At 40.7% G+C, this 19733-nt stretch overlaps 1 protein-coding gene across 1 annotated transcript in view; it reads right to left on the reverse strand.

The window, feature by feature from the left end:
- The window catches only part of LOC115402705 (uncharacterized), a 40046-nt gene extending 20561 nt beyond the window's left edge, over positions 1-19485 (reverse strand). Inside the window, 6 exon segments of the mRNA XM_030111230.1 lie at positions 955-1047; positions 1163-1939; positions 17758-17886; positions 18242-18442; positions 19021-19062; positions 19288-19485. Coding sequence (XP_029967090.1) covers positions 955-1047; positions 1163-1939; positions 17758-17886; positions 18242-18442; positions 19021-19062; positions 19288-19417 — 1372 coding nt within the window. The 5' untranslated portion in view covers positions 19418-19485.
- Positions 19486-19733: the final 248 nt, after the last annotated feature.

A 19733-nucleotide genomic window follows, 5' to 3' on the forward strand; every position in this document is an offset into this window, starting at 1 on the left:
TACACCCTGACCTCTTAATAGTCACATCACTGCAGTCCTGGTTACTAAATGAAGTTTGTTTCTCACGATGTTTGAAGCCATGTATTAACGATGATATTTCAGTCATGGCTCTCCTGATAGCCTGTCAGTTATTGATGCTCTGTCCTTCATAATAAAGAATCCTTTTTCAGAATTAACTCATTTAAGTTTGTGTTCAGGAAGAAGCTCTCTCAAGCTGAACACTCCTCTGAACCAGGTTTTAGCTGTGCTGGTCTCGCCCTCACAGCCAAACGGAGCTGGATAGTCTGTTAACTGAGAAACCAGCTCCTGCTGAAACTGAACAAAAGCTTCAGAATATGTCTGTTGTTCTCAGCGTATTGGGAGAAGTTGAAGCTGTTCTATGCAGATTCAAAAATGTTTGAAATTCTTTTAACAAAATAAAATCCTGTTTTACATCTACATTTGGTTATAATACAAATTGTCTCAGTGTAACTTTTTCTAAATTGTGTTTGTCTGAGAAATGTTCTTTGAATGTAGATATTTTATCAGGGGAATTGAATCAAATATCTGCTATTGAAGACAATAAAACATCCACTGGTTAAAAAGTAATTTAGAGTACTTTGTCCTCTTAAGTATTTTTCTAACAGCAGTTCTTCTACCTTATAATTGAGAACAATTTACTCTTTCCACCTCTGTCTTTGACTGACTGATACACAGTATTGTCCTTTTCTGCCTGATCAACAGCTGCTGTGTCTGTAACATTTAGAGAGTGAGTAAGCTCATGAGGGAGTGAGTTTTCATGTTTTCACCCTTTGGGAACGGCGCTCTGCTGAGAGGTGTTTTCTTGACGATCTGCAACCTCTGATTCCCGTTTACTGAGGAAGTGTGTCTGTCTGACTGTTGGCTCTGAACTGTGTGCTGCTTTTTCTTTCTGTTTGTGTTCAGGACTCAGGGAGGCTGTGTGCTTCATAATACCGTCTGACTGGATTTTCTCCTCCAAGCTTGACTCTCCAGCAGTGTTTTGAGAAGGTTCTCCACTGTCTGGAGGAGGAGAATCGATCACTTTATCTGAAACAGCGGTGGGAAAAAAGGAATCATATGAGCTTAAACATTGCTTCTAACTGGAAGCTTCTTATAACTGGTTAGCAGAAATAACTCTTTTCGTGCCGGTCTGCGTTCTGACCTGAGTTTGCACTATCAACATGTTCACTGGCATCAACGTCTCTTTGTTCATCTTGTCTTTCACCTTCATCTCCTCCAGTCTCTTTGGAGTTATTCTCAGACTGACTGCTGCACCTGGAACTGACTTTGTCTTGTTTGTCAGTTTCATCAGTAGAGATACCAGCTGATTTTAAAGAGTCATGGCTTCCTTGTCTTGAGCTTCGTTGACTCTCAGGCTGCCGATTTTCTTCTTGATCGTCTTTAGTATTTTTTTTCTCTTCTTGTTTGCTGTTCTCTGGGTCGGGTTCATTTTCTATCTGTCCTGAAGTTTGCGTCTCTGTTGAAGAGTCTCCGACTCCATCAGCAGCCAGACTCATCTCTGAGTCTTTGGCGTCTCCAGGTGTTGGATTTACAGGGACCTGGTCCTCTTGTTGACCAGCAGGTTTCTCTTTTGTGTCACTTGCCTCGTTGTCGCTGGTTGACTGACTGTTAGACACAGTGTTGTCCTTTTCTGCCTGATTAGCAGCTGCTGTATCTGCACCATTTGGGATATCAATACCTATATGAGGGACTTCAGGTTTTGACCCTTGGAGAACGTCCGTCTGCTGTTTTCCTTCCTCCAAGCTCGACTCTCCAGCGGTGTCTTGTGGAAGTTTTCCAGTGATTTGATCCGAGTTGTTGTCTTCCTTGTGTTTATCAATGCCACCCTCATCAGCTATGTTTGAAGAGTCCGGTGCAGGTGGAGACGGTGGTGTGGGAGTATGAGGTGGTTTACCAGGAGGAGAATTGATGCCTTTATCTGAAACAGTGGTGGGAAAAATAGAAGCATATTAGCATAAACATTGCTTATCACTCTAAGCTTCTTATAACTGGTTAGCAGAAATAACTCTTCATGACGGTCTGTGCTACTCTGAGCTTCACTCTTCCCGCTCTTCCCCCGTTCCCTTACACCTAATGTCACAAACTTAACAGGACTATTTAGATTAAAGGTGCATATTTAGACATATTTTTTCGGTAACACTTTATTTGAAGCCCCCCTGTATAACACATTATAAGTACATTTATAAAGCATTATAATGCCATTATAACACGTGTAGCTGTAGTTATAAACATTCATAGATGATCACAATGCCAGAACCTAACTCTAACCCTAATCCTATGCTGTATAGTGAGTTGTAAAGCATTGTGATCATGTAGGAGTGTTTATAACAACTTTTCATGTGTTCTACCGGGTGCTTAAATTGAAGTGTTACCATTTTTTCTTTTGTTGTTTTTGAGAATGGTTAGTAATTTAATGATAAAAATATCAGTGAATAACAAACTCTGAAGGTAAATGAAGACCTTGAGATGAGGAGAAGGGACACAGAGCATCTCTGAAGTCTTCACTGTTCACAACCTTATTCTTAAATGGATCATTTTACATCTTCAAAATTCTGCATACAAAACCCCATAATGACAACATGAAAGACATTTTCTCAAAATATTGAGAAATGTATAAAAAATAAAAACCTAAGAACTCCTTTGTCTTCATGACTGCTTCGTGCTCTGGCTGCACTGTCAGCAGAGGGACCTTATCGAGACGCTGTGAGTCTTTCCAAATCAAGTTCAACCAGCTGAATTCTCCACAGCTGGACTCCAGTGAAGCTGGAGAAACTTCTCAAGGATCACAGGATGTCTCCTTCAGACACAGAGGATGAGGCAGAATCCCCTCTGGACCGCTTCAGACCAGAATCCAGAGTTGATATGGATGAAAGTCCATTACTCTGTACAGTGTAAATATCAGAGTCAGCGGCTCCACCACTGGACTGTTTCCACTGTGTTTCCTCATCATTCAGAAAAAGAGAGCAGCTCTGCTCAACAGTGTGGACAGACTGATGTGTCTCAGCAGCTGGATGAATGGAAAGGAGGAATATTGATCTGTGTCTCAACAGACTGGAATGTTGTTGAAGGTTCAAATATTAACATCTCAGAGGAATACGGTGATTTTTCTGATATAAGATGAATGCCTTGCTGTTGCACTTTTGTTTCTCTCCAGATCATTAAGTAATTTAATTATTGTTTTTGGTCATAACAGACAGATAGGCTGGCCTTTCTCTGAGCAAATTCCACACTTGAGAGTTATTTTCCATGTTTAACTGTCTACAATTAAAACTCATGCTCCACTTTAGTTTGAAGATTCAGAATAAACAATTTCTGTGCATTGAATTGGTGTTTAGTTATGTTGATTACAAGTTCACAAAGTACAGATTTAATCACAAATAGATCAGATATGTGAGTAATGTGACACACACACACACACACACACACACACACACACACACACACACACACACACACACACACACACACACACACACACACACACACACACACACACACACACACACACACACACACACACACACACACACACACACACACGTTGAAACATTGCAGATTTAACTTAATTATCTGGTGATATCAACTGTTTTATTACTTCATGGAAGGAAAAAACTTGGGCTCAAAAAATTGGGCTTAAATAGACCGGCCTTCCCTGCAGCATCACATCGTTCAAACATTGGATGGTTCAAATCCCACATCTCTCAGTGTTTTTCAATATGACACTATAAACAATTAAAATGCATGCACTACTTAAGTTAAAAGACAGAATAAATCATTTTGTGCAGTAAATTGGAAATTCTGTGCGTTGATTACATGTTCATAAATTATACAATTAATCACGATTAATTATGGTCAGATTTGTGGACAGACGATTTATCTGTATCTTGTGATGTCGACTGTTTCATGCAAAAAAAATGTATTACTATCTTTTGTCCTTTCAAAATTTTCTACTGTTTTCTTCACATTATCTGTAAAAAGTGACACAACAAAAAAAGTTTTGTACACAGAATGATAAAAAATATAAATTATATTTAGTGAGAGAGACAGATAGGATATTATATGTCAAACGAAAGATTTATGGCCCCCAATAAACCCCTCCCCTTGCCATTTGTCCACCATTTGTCCAGCGTATGTCCACTGCGCATTTGTCCCCCCCCCCCCCCCCCCCCCCCCCCCCCCACTTCCTTCCGTCTGAGGTCTTTTGAAGTTTTTACGACGGGTTAGGTGTTGACACATCTGAAGGGATGAGAAGGAGCCAGACAGTCGGTTAGAGGGGGTGAATTTATATTGTACCCGGAGATGGCGGAGAAACGTGTCATGAAGAGGTCAAGCCGAGTCATCCTGGTAGTTTCGGTGGGGTAGAGCGGCTTCATAAAGCGGTTCAAGATGAGACGGGAAAGAAAGTCAGGGTGGAAGATGTGAAAGACTTTTTATCATCTCAAGACACCTATACTCTGCATAAACCGGCTAGGGTACATTTTCCAAGGAACAGAGTTTTTGTTACAAGACCTCTCAAACAGTTTCAGGCAGACCTTTGTGATAGGAAGACGGGCTCACCTTTGAGCGTGGTTGAAAGATTTAACCGAACGTTAAAGACCAGAATGTGGAGATATTTCACTGCTAAGAACACTAGACGGTGCGTGGAAGTCCTACCAGACTTAGTAAAAAGCTATAACAACACTCACCACAGCAGTATAAAAATGCGCCCGGCTGATGTGAGTAAGGGCCTTCAAGTGTTTCACAATTTGTACGGTACGCCTACACCACGAGACAAGAGAAAAAAATAAATAAAGACAGGATTTAAGGTCGGCGATGTTGTCAGAATATCCAAGTTGCGAGGGGTCTTCGATAAAAAAAAATACGAACAGAGATTCACGAACAAAGTATTTACGGTGTCAGAATGCATTCCGCGTACTCCGCGTGTATACGATTATGACGGCGAAGCGATCGAAGGTTCATTCTATGAGCCGGAGCTGCAGAAAGGGAAAAAAGACTCATTAACATTTTTCAATCATACAATTTTCAAACAGGCTGTTAGATATTACATTTTACTACAAACAGGTATGTCCGGGTGTCTGTAGCACTTTAGATGGTTATATGACCTTTTTAAAGCTCTCCAGAGGTGAACCTAAAAATTATGATCTAAAAAAGAAACTCAGGTTTCATCTTAACATGTAAAGCAAATAATCAAAAGTGTTACTATTTGTGACCTGAAGATAACCAAATCTGCTCCTAACTTGAAATTTTAAGTTACTGCTCTCAAAACTCTGAAACATGTCGTGTCCTTTGTGATAAGCATCGTGAAATTCTCTGATATTTCCCAGTTAACGTGATCACTGGAAAACCTTCACATCCACCCAAGTTCTAATATATAGATCTGAAAATACAACTCAAAAGGAGGTAAGGTTTTTAAAAAAGTGTATAAAATACAAGAAAAGGTATAAATGAATAGTAAAATCATTCAAAGACAGAGTCTCATTCTAAATATTCAAAATAAAGCCACACAAACTTAATCAGGAAGCGTAGACACGCGCTTGAATAAAAACAGAATAACTGGTTGATAATTTTCACAAACTCAAATTCAATTTTCTGTATAAGAGACAATAATGATGTTGTCGATGTACGCCAAACAAAACCGAGTCAGCAGGTCATGTCAGCTTTGAAAGCTGCTGTCTCACAGCTGCAGCGGAGACGGTTGGACTGTCCGAAAAAATAAAACAAACAACGTTAATCTTGTAAAGCGATATTGTTGGTCACAGAAGGTGAAACTAAACAAATCCTATGTATTCCTGTGTACAGCAGAATACAAATACACAACTGTGTACCATTTCACTCTGGCTGCTACTGATACTAAGATAGCATTAACATCTGGTACAACCGGAGTTAAAGGAATGACGCTGAAATTTATTTATTTTTCCTGTGCAAATCTGTACTTCTTTGTTCCTGGTTTCAAAATGGGGTTTATTGGTGTGGTGTTTGGAGACAGACATGACACTCCTCGTCAGCATTGTTTGAACCACTGGTCTGATCCCCAGTTCTTTTTCCTTTGATAAGAGATACTGTTTAACACAAACAGGATATTTCGCATAGTTAATTGTTGCTTGATAAGGTTCCACAGCCAGCAATCCTACATGATTTTCTTCCCCTTTCTAACAAATCCACAGAAACACTACCAAAGAACAAAATATGACAACCCCTTGTAAGGGCAGCATTTCTATCAGAACAAAGAAAGAACAAAATAAAGTGCTTAGTTTAAGAAACAAACACAACCATCAGCTTTACATACCTTTTTCCTGTAGCAATTTCTTTTCTGATCAGTCTCAACCAGCTGCACAAGAAACAGAATTTCAACTCAATTTACATTTTCTCACTCTTTTTGCTACTCTGACAGACAGTAATGCGCACAGCTTTACACACTCCGTGCTGCAGTTTGCACCGCTGTTTTACATGATTTGCAAATACAGATTTTCTTCCCCTTTCTAACAAATCCACAGAAACATTACAAAAGAACAAAATATGACAACCCCTTGTAAGAGCAGGATTATATAAGAACAAAGAAAGAACAAAATAAAGTGCTTAGTTTAAGAAACAAATACAACCATCAGCTTTACATACCTTCTCCTGTAGCAATTTCTTTTCTGAACAGTCTCAACCAGCTGCACAAGAAACAGAATTTCAACTCAATATACATTTTTCTACTCTGACAGACAGTAATCACTCCATACTGCAGTTTGCTCCGCTGTTTTAGGTGGTGAAAAAGATTAGTTGTGCGTCAACTCTTGCCTGTATCTTGTTTAAAGCACTCCCTACATATAACGTGACTCTGTTGCCCGTCTGATACTTTAAAACTGAACCATCTCTGAATTACTGAGCCACTGTTTTTCTGTTTTACTGAATGGGGTTTTTATTGGGGTGTTGTTTGGAGACACACAATGACTCCCTGTTTCAGCAGTGATTCAACCACTGGTCTGACCCCATTTCTTTTTCCTCTGATCAGGGATACTGTTTTAACAAACAGGATATTCTGCATAGTTAATTGTTGCTTGATAAGGTTCCATATCCAGCAGTCCTACATGATCTGCGTGCTGCGTCCATAATTTAGATGGAACAGACGCTCAAACTGACAGAGGTTGTAACAACACATCCAGCTGAATGAACTTCTGCTTTCATTGTATTTTGCAGGATTTTAATGAACAAAAATGCAAAGTGTCCTCGTCATACGACCAAACAATAACATTTTAGTTGCTATCTTTATCATCTGGTTGTCTATAGAGAAACTGGTAACAAATGTCAAGCATTTTAGTCCCAGTGATCACTTGTAACTGCACTTTGAAGTTTTTACGATGGGTTAGGTGTTGAGGAGATGAGTAGGAGCAAGACAGACGGATAGAGGGGGTGAATTTATATTGTACTCACAGATGGCAGAAAAGCGTGCCATGAAGAAAGTTAGGGTGGAAGATGTGAAAGATTTTTTTATCATCTCAAGACACCTATACTCTGCATAAACCAACTAGGGTACATTTTCCAAGGAACAGAGTTTTTGTTACAAGACCTCTCAAACAGTTTCAGGCAGACCTTTGCGATAGGAAGACGGGCTCACCTTTCCTCCTCTCCTCTCTTTCATCCTCTGGTTGTCTATGAAGAAACTGGTAAGAAATGTCAAGCATTAGTCGCTGACCCAATGATCATCTGTAACTGCACAGATGAATGGTTCAATGTCTCCGTGCACATCTTTTAATAATAACATCAGTCCCTCTGGAGAGAGACAAACAGTATTTGTGGACTCTGTCCGAGAATGGTTTATCTACTGGTCTGCTTGACAGGATGCTAATGTTCCCTCTATTGTGAACAGTCAAGTCACCACATCAACATTTAGAAAAACAGAGGCTGCTTTCTGCCAAACAGTGAAATATTGTCCTACCATCTGATGTATGTTTGGAATGTTTTACTGTTACTCACTCTGGAGCACAAATTCTATATAATCTTAATTTTGATAGCATATCTTTTTCCTAAAAATGAAAACATTTCTAAATCACAAACACATGTTGAAATTTCCAGCCATCTCTCTCGACCGATAACAGTTTTGACAGCGGTTCTCTTGGTGGGACACCAGAAATGCTGACAGTTTGAACAGTGTCATTACTTCATGGACAGTATATCTCCTGCTGACGAATACAAGAGAGAAATGCATCTACATTTCCGAGAAACTTTTTTGGTTTCCCTTTAATGTTTAAACAAGTCTTTGGTATTTTCTACCGGTGTATCTGAAACTTGTGCCTGAATAACCATCATTATTATTATTATTTGATCACCGTCAGTGTCCCAGTTCTGTCGGCCTCTTCATTGTGTAGAAGTTTTTCTCCACAGAAAGGAAACTGCTCTCTGTTCTGGTGTAATGTTTGTCTTTGGTACTTGTTGAGTTTTGGCCTTGATTCAACACTTGTGGCACTCCGGAGGGTCTAGCTACTTTAGCTTCATCTCTTTTTTTTTCCTCTGCTCACAGTCTCTGGTAATGGCATGCATCATTGAGGTTTCTTCCCCCTAGCCAGTGTTTGATCATTAGTATTATTATAATAACCTTGGCCCCTAAATCGTCGTTGATTTGGTCTCATCCTGTCTCGTCCTCATCCTCTGAAGCCTGGTAGTGTTGATACAAACGGTCTATACTCTCCCAGAGTTGTGTACAGCATGAATCTTAGCTTTTTCTTTTTTTTTTTTTTGCAAACAATCCAGTTGCATCTAATTCTCTAGTCCTTTTCCGTAATCCCACAGGACTCATTGAAAACACGTCTGGGGTTGCTAATTCTTTAAAGTATCAGCATCCTGTGTTCCCAGTCCATTAACGATCATTGACACAAAGAAGGGTTCAGCTTTATGCGACACTTTTAATTTGACCATTTCTTTCCAACATTGAAGAAATCTTTCTGCATATTCAGACACCTGTTCATCAGTCCGTTTCTTACAGTGAAGTACCCGTGTTATCACATCTGCTAAAGTAAGAAGCTTTTCCTTAACTTTGTCATGTATCGTTCACCATAAAGTCCACTCATTAGAGAACAGGAATTCCAGAGCAGTTTTTCAGCATGATCTATTTGCACAGGGGGGTTACTGACTCCATCGTAAGAATAAAGATGGGTTCACTAAGGAGCAGGAAATGGCTGTAGTACAGGCCTGCAAGAATGCCCCGGAATACAACTGGCCCCCAAAAACAGCAAAACGGGTCGATACTCAGATGCTTTAAAGAACATTCTGTGAGAAGACACGGAACGAGGGAATCTAATCTAACTTATTTCTTTCATCCGTTTGTCAACTTCTCTGATTGACCTGACCAGACTAAATACACATTGGGAAAAAACTCTGTGGAAAACCACAAAAGCGTCAATTGACGCAAACAAATGGCTTCAGCACCTCTGCATGGTGAGGCTGTAAGGCCTTATTTGTACTCACTTCCAGAATCAGCACCTGTAGCGAGCTTCAAACACTCACAGCCAGACCGAGCGTCTCTACAGGCCTGATGTGCTTCTCACCTCCAGAGAATCATCGTCAGCGTCCAAGTTCCTTCAACTTCCTTAAATCAGACACAAAATACGCGTCTCTCTGCTTTTCTTCACCTAGACAGGACGCCACACTGTCAAATGACTTCCTCAGATCAGAACACACACACACACACACACACACACACACACACCCTTAGGGTTGGGTCGTAAACGGTTCGGCAGATGAGGGCAGGTCGATGAAGGGGGGTAGAATGCTTTTTTCAACCACCGTTTTGTCAGTCATGTTTTTTTCAGAAACACTGAAAGAAAACCAGATTCTTTTTTTTTGTTGTTTTATTTAAAAAAAAAAAAAAAAAAAAAACACGCACGCACAAAGCAATTTTTTCTACCAAGTAGGAGGGAAGAAGGATTACTATTGCAACAACACATCATCAGTAGGGTAAAACTAACTTGTCTCATGACGGACATGAAACTGAAAAGGAACACACAATTTAAAGTTTCCTTAAAATTAAGAATGGTATGCCCAGCTACAAAGAAATGATGACATGCAAAACTAAAAATAAGATTAGATGGAAAAAACAATACTGAACACATCAGGACAGCTCCAGGCCTGCCTCAGTTCTCATTCCAGCATTCTTTCACAATTCCAAGCTCACCAATTTTCACAACATCCAGCCCGATCAGATTGTCGTACACATCTGCAAAAGTTTCCACAAACTTTTCTTTGGATCTCATCTCTCTCAGCAACGTCTCTGCCACAGTTTTGACTCGCACATCGTCGATTTTAATGTTGCGCATGAATAACAAACATTGAATAGCAGGAATGAAACGGTCGGTACACAGTTTTTCCATCAGACGGCAAAAGTGAGTTTGATAGAAATATTCGTCCACCTGCTGTAAACAAGGATGCTGTTTCTCATTCGGATGTCTGATCTGACATCCGTAGCAAAGCTCTTCCCGGTACTTGTGAGTCACAATGTCCAGCAGATGGATGACCGCTGTTTTGACGGTTTTGATGATGGCCGAGGGCATCCAGCCGTCCAGCTCATCCTCGGATTCCTCAACCTCTGGAGTGTCAGGAGGCGAAGATGCTGGTTCCGGCTCCACAAAATCCTCGGGGATTTGGGATTCATCCACTTGAAGGTCTCCGCCGTCAGCGCTCACCTCACTGCTTCGATCCTTATCATCTCCCAGGGACCCTGGATCCGGGTCGCAGGTCTCGGGAATGGTGTACAGCGATCGAGAGGGACCCGGCTGAGAGTCAGGGTCCGGGGAGATCAAATTCGACGATTCATCCGCAAACATGTTGATCGGGTACTCCACCAACGGAGTTCTGCTCCACAGCGGATCGATGAGGACGCGAGAGCTGGTTCTACGGATACTCCTGATGTTCTCCATATCTTCTTGATGTGGAATGATCGATCGCAGTCTTTATAATGTGTACGGGTGGCAGGAAGGTCCGTGGGGCGGGGTTAAGCAGAAAAACTGGTAGGATCGTGGACGTGGTGAACTAAAAGCTGGAGGATTGAATGGAGGCCGAAGGAAACAGGTTTTTTTTAACCGCTAGAAGATCTTTCCAGTAGCAGCAGCTGCGAAAAAGTGAGCCGATTTTATCGTCCGGTCCTCCAAACCTTTCCTTCCATGCGACCAGCGGGACATTTAGCAATGTATGGAATACGCCGCAGCGGGTGTTAAAGGTCTCCAAAAAAAACTCCTCCGAGCCTTTTTTCCCTTCGTAGCAACAAATGCAGGCGCGAAAGCACACAGTGCCTGAAACACCCGCTCTGGACTGCCACGCAATGCTGTAAAGCACTTTTTTTTTCCAAGAAGGAGACCCTGTTTGTGCATCACCCTCCACGGACTCACGCTTCACAGGCCGACCTGGTGTCAGCGTTGAATCGACGGGCCTCGCGCCACCTTCATCAGGGTTTGCCCGAAAATGTCGAACAATCATGTGATACAGTACACCCCAGTCGTTGGAGTTCAGCATCGCTATAGAAGGTACAGCTCCCTGCTTTTCACCCTCACCTCGCTGATAGAGGCAAAGCTCCCCCGTCGTATATTTGAACACGTAGCCCCATGCACCACGCCGTCCATAAGGTTTCAGCGGCCATTCTTCCTTCAACGATTCCGATGGACGGAGCTGGGTCCGAAGCAGGTGCATCACATGCTTCTTGGGCGCATTCGGGATGATCGGCGTCTCTTCGTACACCATGATCGGTGTGTCCCGGATGATCGGTATGTGAATTCTTTCCTGAGCCATTTTTCTTTTTCTTCCGAACTCTGTATTTTTTAATTGGAGTGATCCAACACGGGCTTGATGTATTTAACGACGCGTATAAATAGAGCCCCTTCTATAGGGAGCCCCTTCTATAGGGAGGGCGAGGGGAGGGCCCACAGGACTTCAGCGTTTTTATTTTTTTCTCCTTTCCCCCACCTCCACTGAGTCAGCATGGGGGGAGGGTGTGTGTGTGTGTGTGTGTGTGTTCTGATCTGAGGAAGTCATTTGACAGTGTGGCGTCCTGTCTAGGTGAAGAAAAGCAGAGAGACGCGTATTTTGTGTCTGATTTAAGGAAGTTGAAGGAACTTGGACGCTGACGATGATTCTCTGGAGGTGAGAAGCACATCAGGCCTGTAGAGACGCTCGGTCTGGCTGTGAGTGTTTGAAGCTCGCTACAGGTGCTGATTCTGGAAGTGAGTACAAATAAGGCCTTACAGCCTCACCATGCAGAGGTGCTGAAGCCATTTGTTTGCGTCAATTGACGCTTTTGTGGTTTTCCACAGAGTTTTTTCCCAATGTGTATTTAGTCTGGTCAGGTCAATCAGAGAAGTTGACAAACGGATGAAAGAAATAAGTTAGATTAGATTCCCTCGTTCCGTGTCTTCTCACAGAATGCTCTTTAAAGCATCTGAGTATCGACCCGTTTTGCTGTTTTTGGGGGCCAGTTGTATTCCGGGGCATTCTTGCAGGCCTGTACTACAGCCATTTCCTGCTCCTTAGTGAACCCATCTTTATTCTTACGATGGAGTCAGTAACCCCCCTGTGCAAATAGATCATGCTGAAAAACTGCTCTGGAATTCCTGTTCTCTAATGAGTGGACTTTATGGTGAACGATACATGACAAAGTTAAGGAAAAGCTTCTTACTTTAGCAGATGTGATAACACGGGTACTTCACTGTAAGAAACGGACTGATGAACAGGTGTCTGAATATGCAGAAAGATTTCTTCAATGTTGGAAAGAAATGGTCAAATTAAAAGTGTCGCATAAAGCTGAACCCTTCTTTGTGTCAATGATCGTTAATGGACTGGGAACACAGGATGCTGATACTTTAAAGAATTAGCAACCCCAGACGTGTTTTCAATGAGTCCTGTGGGATTACGGAAAAGGACTAGAGAATTAGATGCAACTGGATTGTTTGCAAAAAAAAAAAAAAAGAAAAAGCTAAGATTCATGCTGTACACAACTCTGGGAGAGTATAGACCGTTTGTATCAACACTACCAGGCTTCAGAGGATGAGGACGAGACAGGATGAGACCAAATCAACGACGATTTAGGGGCCGAGGTTATTATAATAATACTAATGATCAAACACTGGCTAGGGGGAAGAAACCTCAATGATGCATGCCATTATCAGAGACTGTGAGCAGAGGAAAAAAAAAGAGATGAAGCTAAAGTAGCTAGACCCTCCGGAGTGCCACAAGTGTTGAATCAAGGCCAAAACTCAACAAGTACCAAAGACAAACATTACACCAGAACAGAGAGCAGTTTCCTTTCTGTGGAGAAAAACTTCTACACAATGAAGAGGCCGACAGAACTGGGACACTGACGGTGATCAAATAATAATAATAATGATGGTTATTCAGGCACAAGTTTCAGATACACCGGTAGAAAATACCAAAGACTTGTTTAAACATTAAAGGGAAACCAAAAAAGTTTCTCGGAAATGTAGATGCATTTCTCTCTTGTATTCGTCAGCAGGAGATATACTGTCCATGAAGTAATGACACTGTTCAAACTGTCAGCATTTCTGGTGTCCCACCAAGAGAACCGCTGTCAAAACTGTTATCGGTCGAGAGAGATGGCTGGAAATTTCAACATGTGTTTGTGATTTAGAAATGTTTTCATTTTTAGGAAAAAGATATGCTATCAAAATTAAGATTATATAGAATTTGTGCTCCAGAGTGAGTAACAGTAAAACATTCCAAACATACATCAGATGGTAGGACAATATTTCACTGTTTGGCAGAAAGCAGCCTCTGTTTTTCTAAATGTTGATGTGGTGACTTGACTGTTCACAATAGAGGGAACATTAGCATCCTGTCAAGCAGACCAGTAGATAAACCATTCTCGGACAGAGTCCACAAATACTGTTTGTCTCTCTCCAGAGGGACTGATGTTATTATTAAAAGATGTGCACGGAGACATTGAACCATTCATCTGTGCAGTTACAGATGATCATTGGGTCAGCGACTAATGCTTGACATTTCTTACCAGTTTCTTCATAGACAACCAGAGGATGAAAGAGAGGAGAGGAGGAAAGGTGAGCCCGTCTTCCTATCGCAAAGGTCTGCCTGAAACTGTTTGAGAGGTCTTGTAACAAAAACTCTGTTCCTTGGAAAATGTACCCTAGTTGGTTTATGCAGAGTATAGGTGTCTTGAGATGATAAAAAAATCTTTCACATCTTCCACCCTAACTTTCTTCATGGCACGCTTTTCTGCCATCTGTGAGTACAATATAAATTCACCCCCTCTATCCGTCTGTCTTGCTCCTACTCATCTCCTCAACACCTAACCCATCGTAAAAACTTCAAAGTGCAGTTACAAGTGATCACTGGGACTAAAATGCTTGACATTTGTTACCAGTTTCTCTATAGACAACCAGATGATAAAGATAGCAACTAAAATGTTATTGTTTGGTCGTATGACGAGGACACTTTGCATTTTTGTTCATTAAAATCCTGCAAAATACAATGAAAGCAGAAGTTCATTCAGCTGGATGTGTTGTTACAACCTCTGTCAGTTTGAGCGTCTGTTCCATCTAAATTATGGACGCAGCACGCAGATCATGTAGGACTGCTGGATATGGAACCTTATCAAGCAACAATTAACTATGCAGAATATCCTGTTTGTTAAAACAGTATCCCTGATCAGAGGAAAAAGAAATGGGGTCAGACCAGTGGTTGAATCACTGCTGAAACAGGGAGTCATTGTGTGTCTCCAAACAACACCCCAATAAAAACCCCATTCAGTAAAACAGAAAAACAGTGGCTCAGTAATTCAGAGATGGTTCAGTTTTAAAGTATCAGACGGGCAACAGAGTCACGTTATATGTAGGGAGTGCTTTAAACAAGATACAGGCAAGAGTTGACGCACAACTAATCTTTTTCACCACCTAAAACAGCGGAGCAAACTGCAGTATGGAGTGATTACTGTCTGTCAGAGTAGAAAAATGTATATTGAGTTGAAATTCTGTTTCTTGTGCAGCTGGTTGAGACTGTTCAGAAAAGAAATTGCTACAGGAGAAGGTATGTAAAGCTGATGGTTGTATTTGTTTCTTAAACTAAGCACTTTATTTTGTTCTTTCTTTGTTCTTATATAATCCTGCTCTTACAAGGGGTTGTCATATTTTGTTCTTTTGTAATGTTTCTGTGGATTTGTTAGAAAGGGGAAGAAAATCTGTATTTGCAAATCATGTAAAACAGTGGTGCAAACTGCAGCACGGAGTGTGTAAAGCTGTGCGCATTACTGTCTGTCAGAGTAGCAAAAAGAGTGAGAAAATGTAAATTGAGTTGAAATTCTGTTTCTTGTGCAGCTGGTTGAGACTGATCAGAAAAGAAATTGCTACAGGAAAAAGGTATGTAAAGCTGATGGTTGTGTTTGTTTCTTAAACTAAGCACTTTATTTTGTTCTTTCTTTGTTCTGATAGAAATGCTGCCCTTACAAGGGGTTGTCATATTTTGTTCTTTGGTAGTGTTTCTGTGGATTTGTTAGAAAGGGGAAGAAAATCATGTAGGATTGCTGGCTGTGGAACCTTATCAAGCAACAATTAACTATGCGAAATATCCTGTTTGTGTTAAACAGTATCTCTTATCAAAGGAAAAAGAACTGGGGATCAGACCAGTGGTTCAAACAATGCTGACGAGGAGTGTCATGTCTGTCTCCAAACACCACACCAATAAACCCCATTTTGAAACCAGGAACAAAGAAGTACAGATTTGCACAGGAAAAATAAATAAATTTCAGCGTCATTCCTTTAACTCCGGTTGTACCAGATGTTAATGCTATCTTAGTATCAGTAGCAGCCAGAGTGAAATGGTACACAGTTGTGTATTTGTATTCTGCTGTACACAGGAATACATAGGATTTGTTTAGTTTCACCTTCTGTGACCAACAATATCGCTTTACAAGATTAACGTTGTTTGTTTTATTTTTTCGGACAGTCCAACCGTCTCCGCTGCAGCTGTGAGACAGCAGCTTTCAAAGCTGACATGACCTGCTGACTCGGTTTTGTTTGGCGTACATCGACAACATCATTATTGTCTCTTATACAGAAAATTGAATTTGAGTTTGTGAAAATTATCAACCAGTTATTCTGTTTTTATTCAAGCGCGTGTCTACGCTTCCTGATTAAGTTTGTGTGGCTTTATTTTGAATATTTAGAATGAGACTCTGTCTTTGAATGATTTTACTATTCATTTATACCTTTTCTTGTATTTTATACACTTTTTTAAAAACCTTACCTCCTTTTGAGTTGTATTTTCAGATCTATATATTAGAACTTGGGTGGATGTGAAGGTTTTCCAGTGATCACGTTAACTGGGAAATATCAGAGAATTTCACGATGCTTATCACAAAGGACACGACATGTTTCAGAGTTTTGAGAGCAGTAACTTAAAATTTCAAGTTAGGAGCAGATTTGGTTATCTTCAGGTCACAAATAGTAACACTTTTGATTATTTGCTTTACATGTTAAGATGAAACCTGAGTTTCTTTTTTAGATCATAATTTTTAGGTTCACCTCTGGAGAGCTTTAAAAAGGTCATATAACCATCTAAAGTGCTACAGACACCCGGACATATCTGTTTGTAGTAAAATGTAATATCTAACAGCCTGTTTGAAAATTGTATGATTGAAAAATGTTAATGAGTCTTTTTTCCCTTTCTGCAGCTCCGGCTCATAGAATGAACCTTCGATCGCTTCGCCGTCATAATCGTATACACGCGGAGTACGCGGAATGCATTCTGACACCGTAAATACTTTGTTCGTGAATCTCTGTTCGTATTTTTTTTTATCGAAGACCCCTCGCAACTTGGATATTCTGACAACATCGCCGACCTTAAATCCTGTCTTTATTTATTTTTTTCTCTTGTCTCGTGGTGTAGGCGTACCGTACAAATTGTGAAACACTTGAAGGCCCTTACTCACATCAGCCGGGCGCATTTTTATACTGCTGTGGTGAGTGTTGTTATAGCTTTTTACTAAGTCTGGTAGGACTTCCACGCACCGTCTAGTGTTCTTAGCAGTGAAATATCTCCACATTCTGGTCTTTAACGTTCGGTTAAATCTTTCAACCACGCTCAAAGGTGAGCCCGTCTTCCTATCACAAAGGTCTGCCTGAAACTGTTTGAGAGGTCTTGTAACAAAAACTCTGTTCCTTGGAAAATGTACCCTAGCCGGTTTATGCAGAGTATAGGTGTCTTGAGATGATAAAAAGTCTTTCACATCTTCCACCCTGACTTTCTTTCCCGTCTCATCTTGAACCGCTTTATGAAGCCGCTCTACCCCACCGAAACTACCAGGATGACTCGGCTTGACCTCTTCATGACACGTTTCTCCGCCATCTCCGGGTACAATATAAATTCACCCCCTCTAACCGACTGTCTGGCTCCTTCTCATCCCTTCAGATGTGTCAACACCTAACCCGTCGTAAAAACTTCAAAAGACCTCAGACGGAAGGAAGTGGGGGGGACAAATGCGCAGTGGACATACGCTGGACAAATGGTGGACAAATGGCAAGGGGAGGGGTTTATTGGGGGCCATAAATCTTTCGTTTGACATATAATATCCTATCTGTCTCTCTTTAGTGAATCTGCAGTTTGTTTTTCCAAATGCTGTTTGTTATAAAATTATTTCACATTCTGCTAAAAAAAAAAAAAAAGTATTACAAAAGAGATAAATCATGAAGAATTCTTTCACAGAACACAGTGCACTGACAAAAAAGGTTCAGCAGACTTTACCACTTGTGACGTTCTCACCTGGCTCTGTGTCGTCATCCTCTTGAGCACAGTCTGGGGATTGCAGAGGAGACTGAGAGGTGGAAAGTCCACCATTTAAAGTTCTTTGCTCAGGGTCACTTCTGTTTTCCTCTGAAACACAAATCATCATCTATCATCGGTACCAGAAAGGAGAGATCTCAACCTAAAAAAGTCACAGAAAGTGTTTTATTGTCCAAATTGTTTGGAAAGTCAATTGATTTATCTCATCAGTTTATTGACAGACCTTCTAATTGTCTGAGATATTAATAGTTATGTGTTCATTTATAAGTTAGGAAAACACCACAATTTCCCAGTCAGAAATTAATAAAGTGATACTTTTTTTGAACTGCAGCCTCTGATTCCTGGACTGAGGAAGTGTGTCTGTCTGTCTGTTGTCTCTGAACTGTGTGCTGCTTTTTCTTTCTGTTGTGTTCAGGACTCGGGGAGGCTGTGTGCTTAATAATACCGTCTGACTGGTTTTTCTCCTCCAAGCTTGACTCTCCAGCAGGGTTTTGTGGAAGTTCTCCACTGACTTGATCCAAGTTGTTCTCTTTGTTCTGTTTATTGATGCCACCCTCTTGAGATGTGACGGAAAAGTTCAATTTTGATGGAGACAAAACTTTAGCAAGACCAGGAGGTTTAGCAGGAGTGGAATTCTCATGCTCATCTGAAAGTTGGAAAAATATATGTATATCAGCATAAAAACTGCTTGTAACTGTCAACCAGTTTATAGACGCTGTGAGTCTTTCCAAATCAAGTCCAACTGACTGAATTCTCCACAGCTGGACTCCAGTGAAGCTGGAGGAACTTCTCAAGGATGATCAGTGGAAACTGGAGCCACCTGAGCTCAAAGCTGTGAAAACTTTAGTACCTGTGATTTCCTAATTTTTGTTGCTTATCGAATACATTTGGAAAGAAAACTTCTTAATCTTGTCATCACATGTGGAAAATTTTGAGGAAAAAAGAATCAGATCCATTCTGAATTGAGGCTGTGACGTAAGAAAATGTAGAAAAAGACGAACACTGTGGATAGTTTTCAGACTCACTGCAGTCTGAGGAAAACAAGCAGAATCTACGAGCCTTTAGGATAAAAGATACACAATGTTGGATTTTATACTGTTATAGATAGATTAGATTAGATAGACAGAAAAACAGATAGACAGACACACACATACATACTGTACATATGACACACACTGATTTATCTTTATTACCTGGTAATGTCTAAAATTAAATAATTATTACCCATCATCTGTTGAAAATTTTGTGTCGTTTTCTTCACATCAACTGCAAGAAGACACAAAACAGTAAACAGAAGCTTCACACAGTGCAACAAAAATGATTATATTCAGTGAATCTATGATTTTTTTCAAAAGCTGGTTGTCCTGAATTTATATTACAGTCAATGAAAAAAATCATTACAAAAAGAAGTAAATCTTAAATAATATCTTCACAGAATACTCAGTACACTGAGAAAAAAGATTCAGACTTTACCACTTGCAAAGTTCTTACCCGACTCTGTGTCGTCGTTCTCTTCAGCAAAGCCTGCTGGTTGTGGAGGAGACTGAGAGGTGGGCTGTGTATTCATTAAAGGATTTTGTTCAGGGTCACTTCTGTTTTGTTCTGAAACACAAATCATCATCTGTCATCAGTATCAGAAAGGAGAGATCTCAACTTAAACAAGTCACAGAAATTATTTTACTCTCTCAAGTGTTGGGATAGTCAACTGACTCATCTCATCAGTTTATTGACAGACCTTCACCTTTAATAATTGTCTGAAATGTTTATTTTTTTTTTTCCCTTGTCCTGTTCGGCAGCTGGGGCGTGCAATATTGTATGATTGTAGCCTTTTACTATCCTAACAGATTTTAATGTTAGCAGCAGGACGAGACCGAGTCTCCTCCTGCTGCTGCCTTTATTTAAAGCTGGCATCTGGCATGGCTGCCGGACAGGACCGG

Source organism: Salarias fasciatus, chromosome 16, assembly GCF_902148845.1.
Source record: "Salarias fasciatus chromosome 16, fSalaFa1.1, whole genome shotgun sequence".
Classification (NCBI taxonomy): domain Eukaryota; kingdom Metazoa; phylum Chordata; class Actinopteri; order Blenniiformes; family Blenniidae; genus Salarias; species Salarias fasciatus.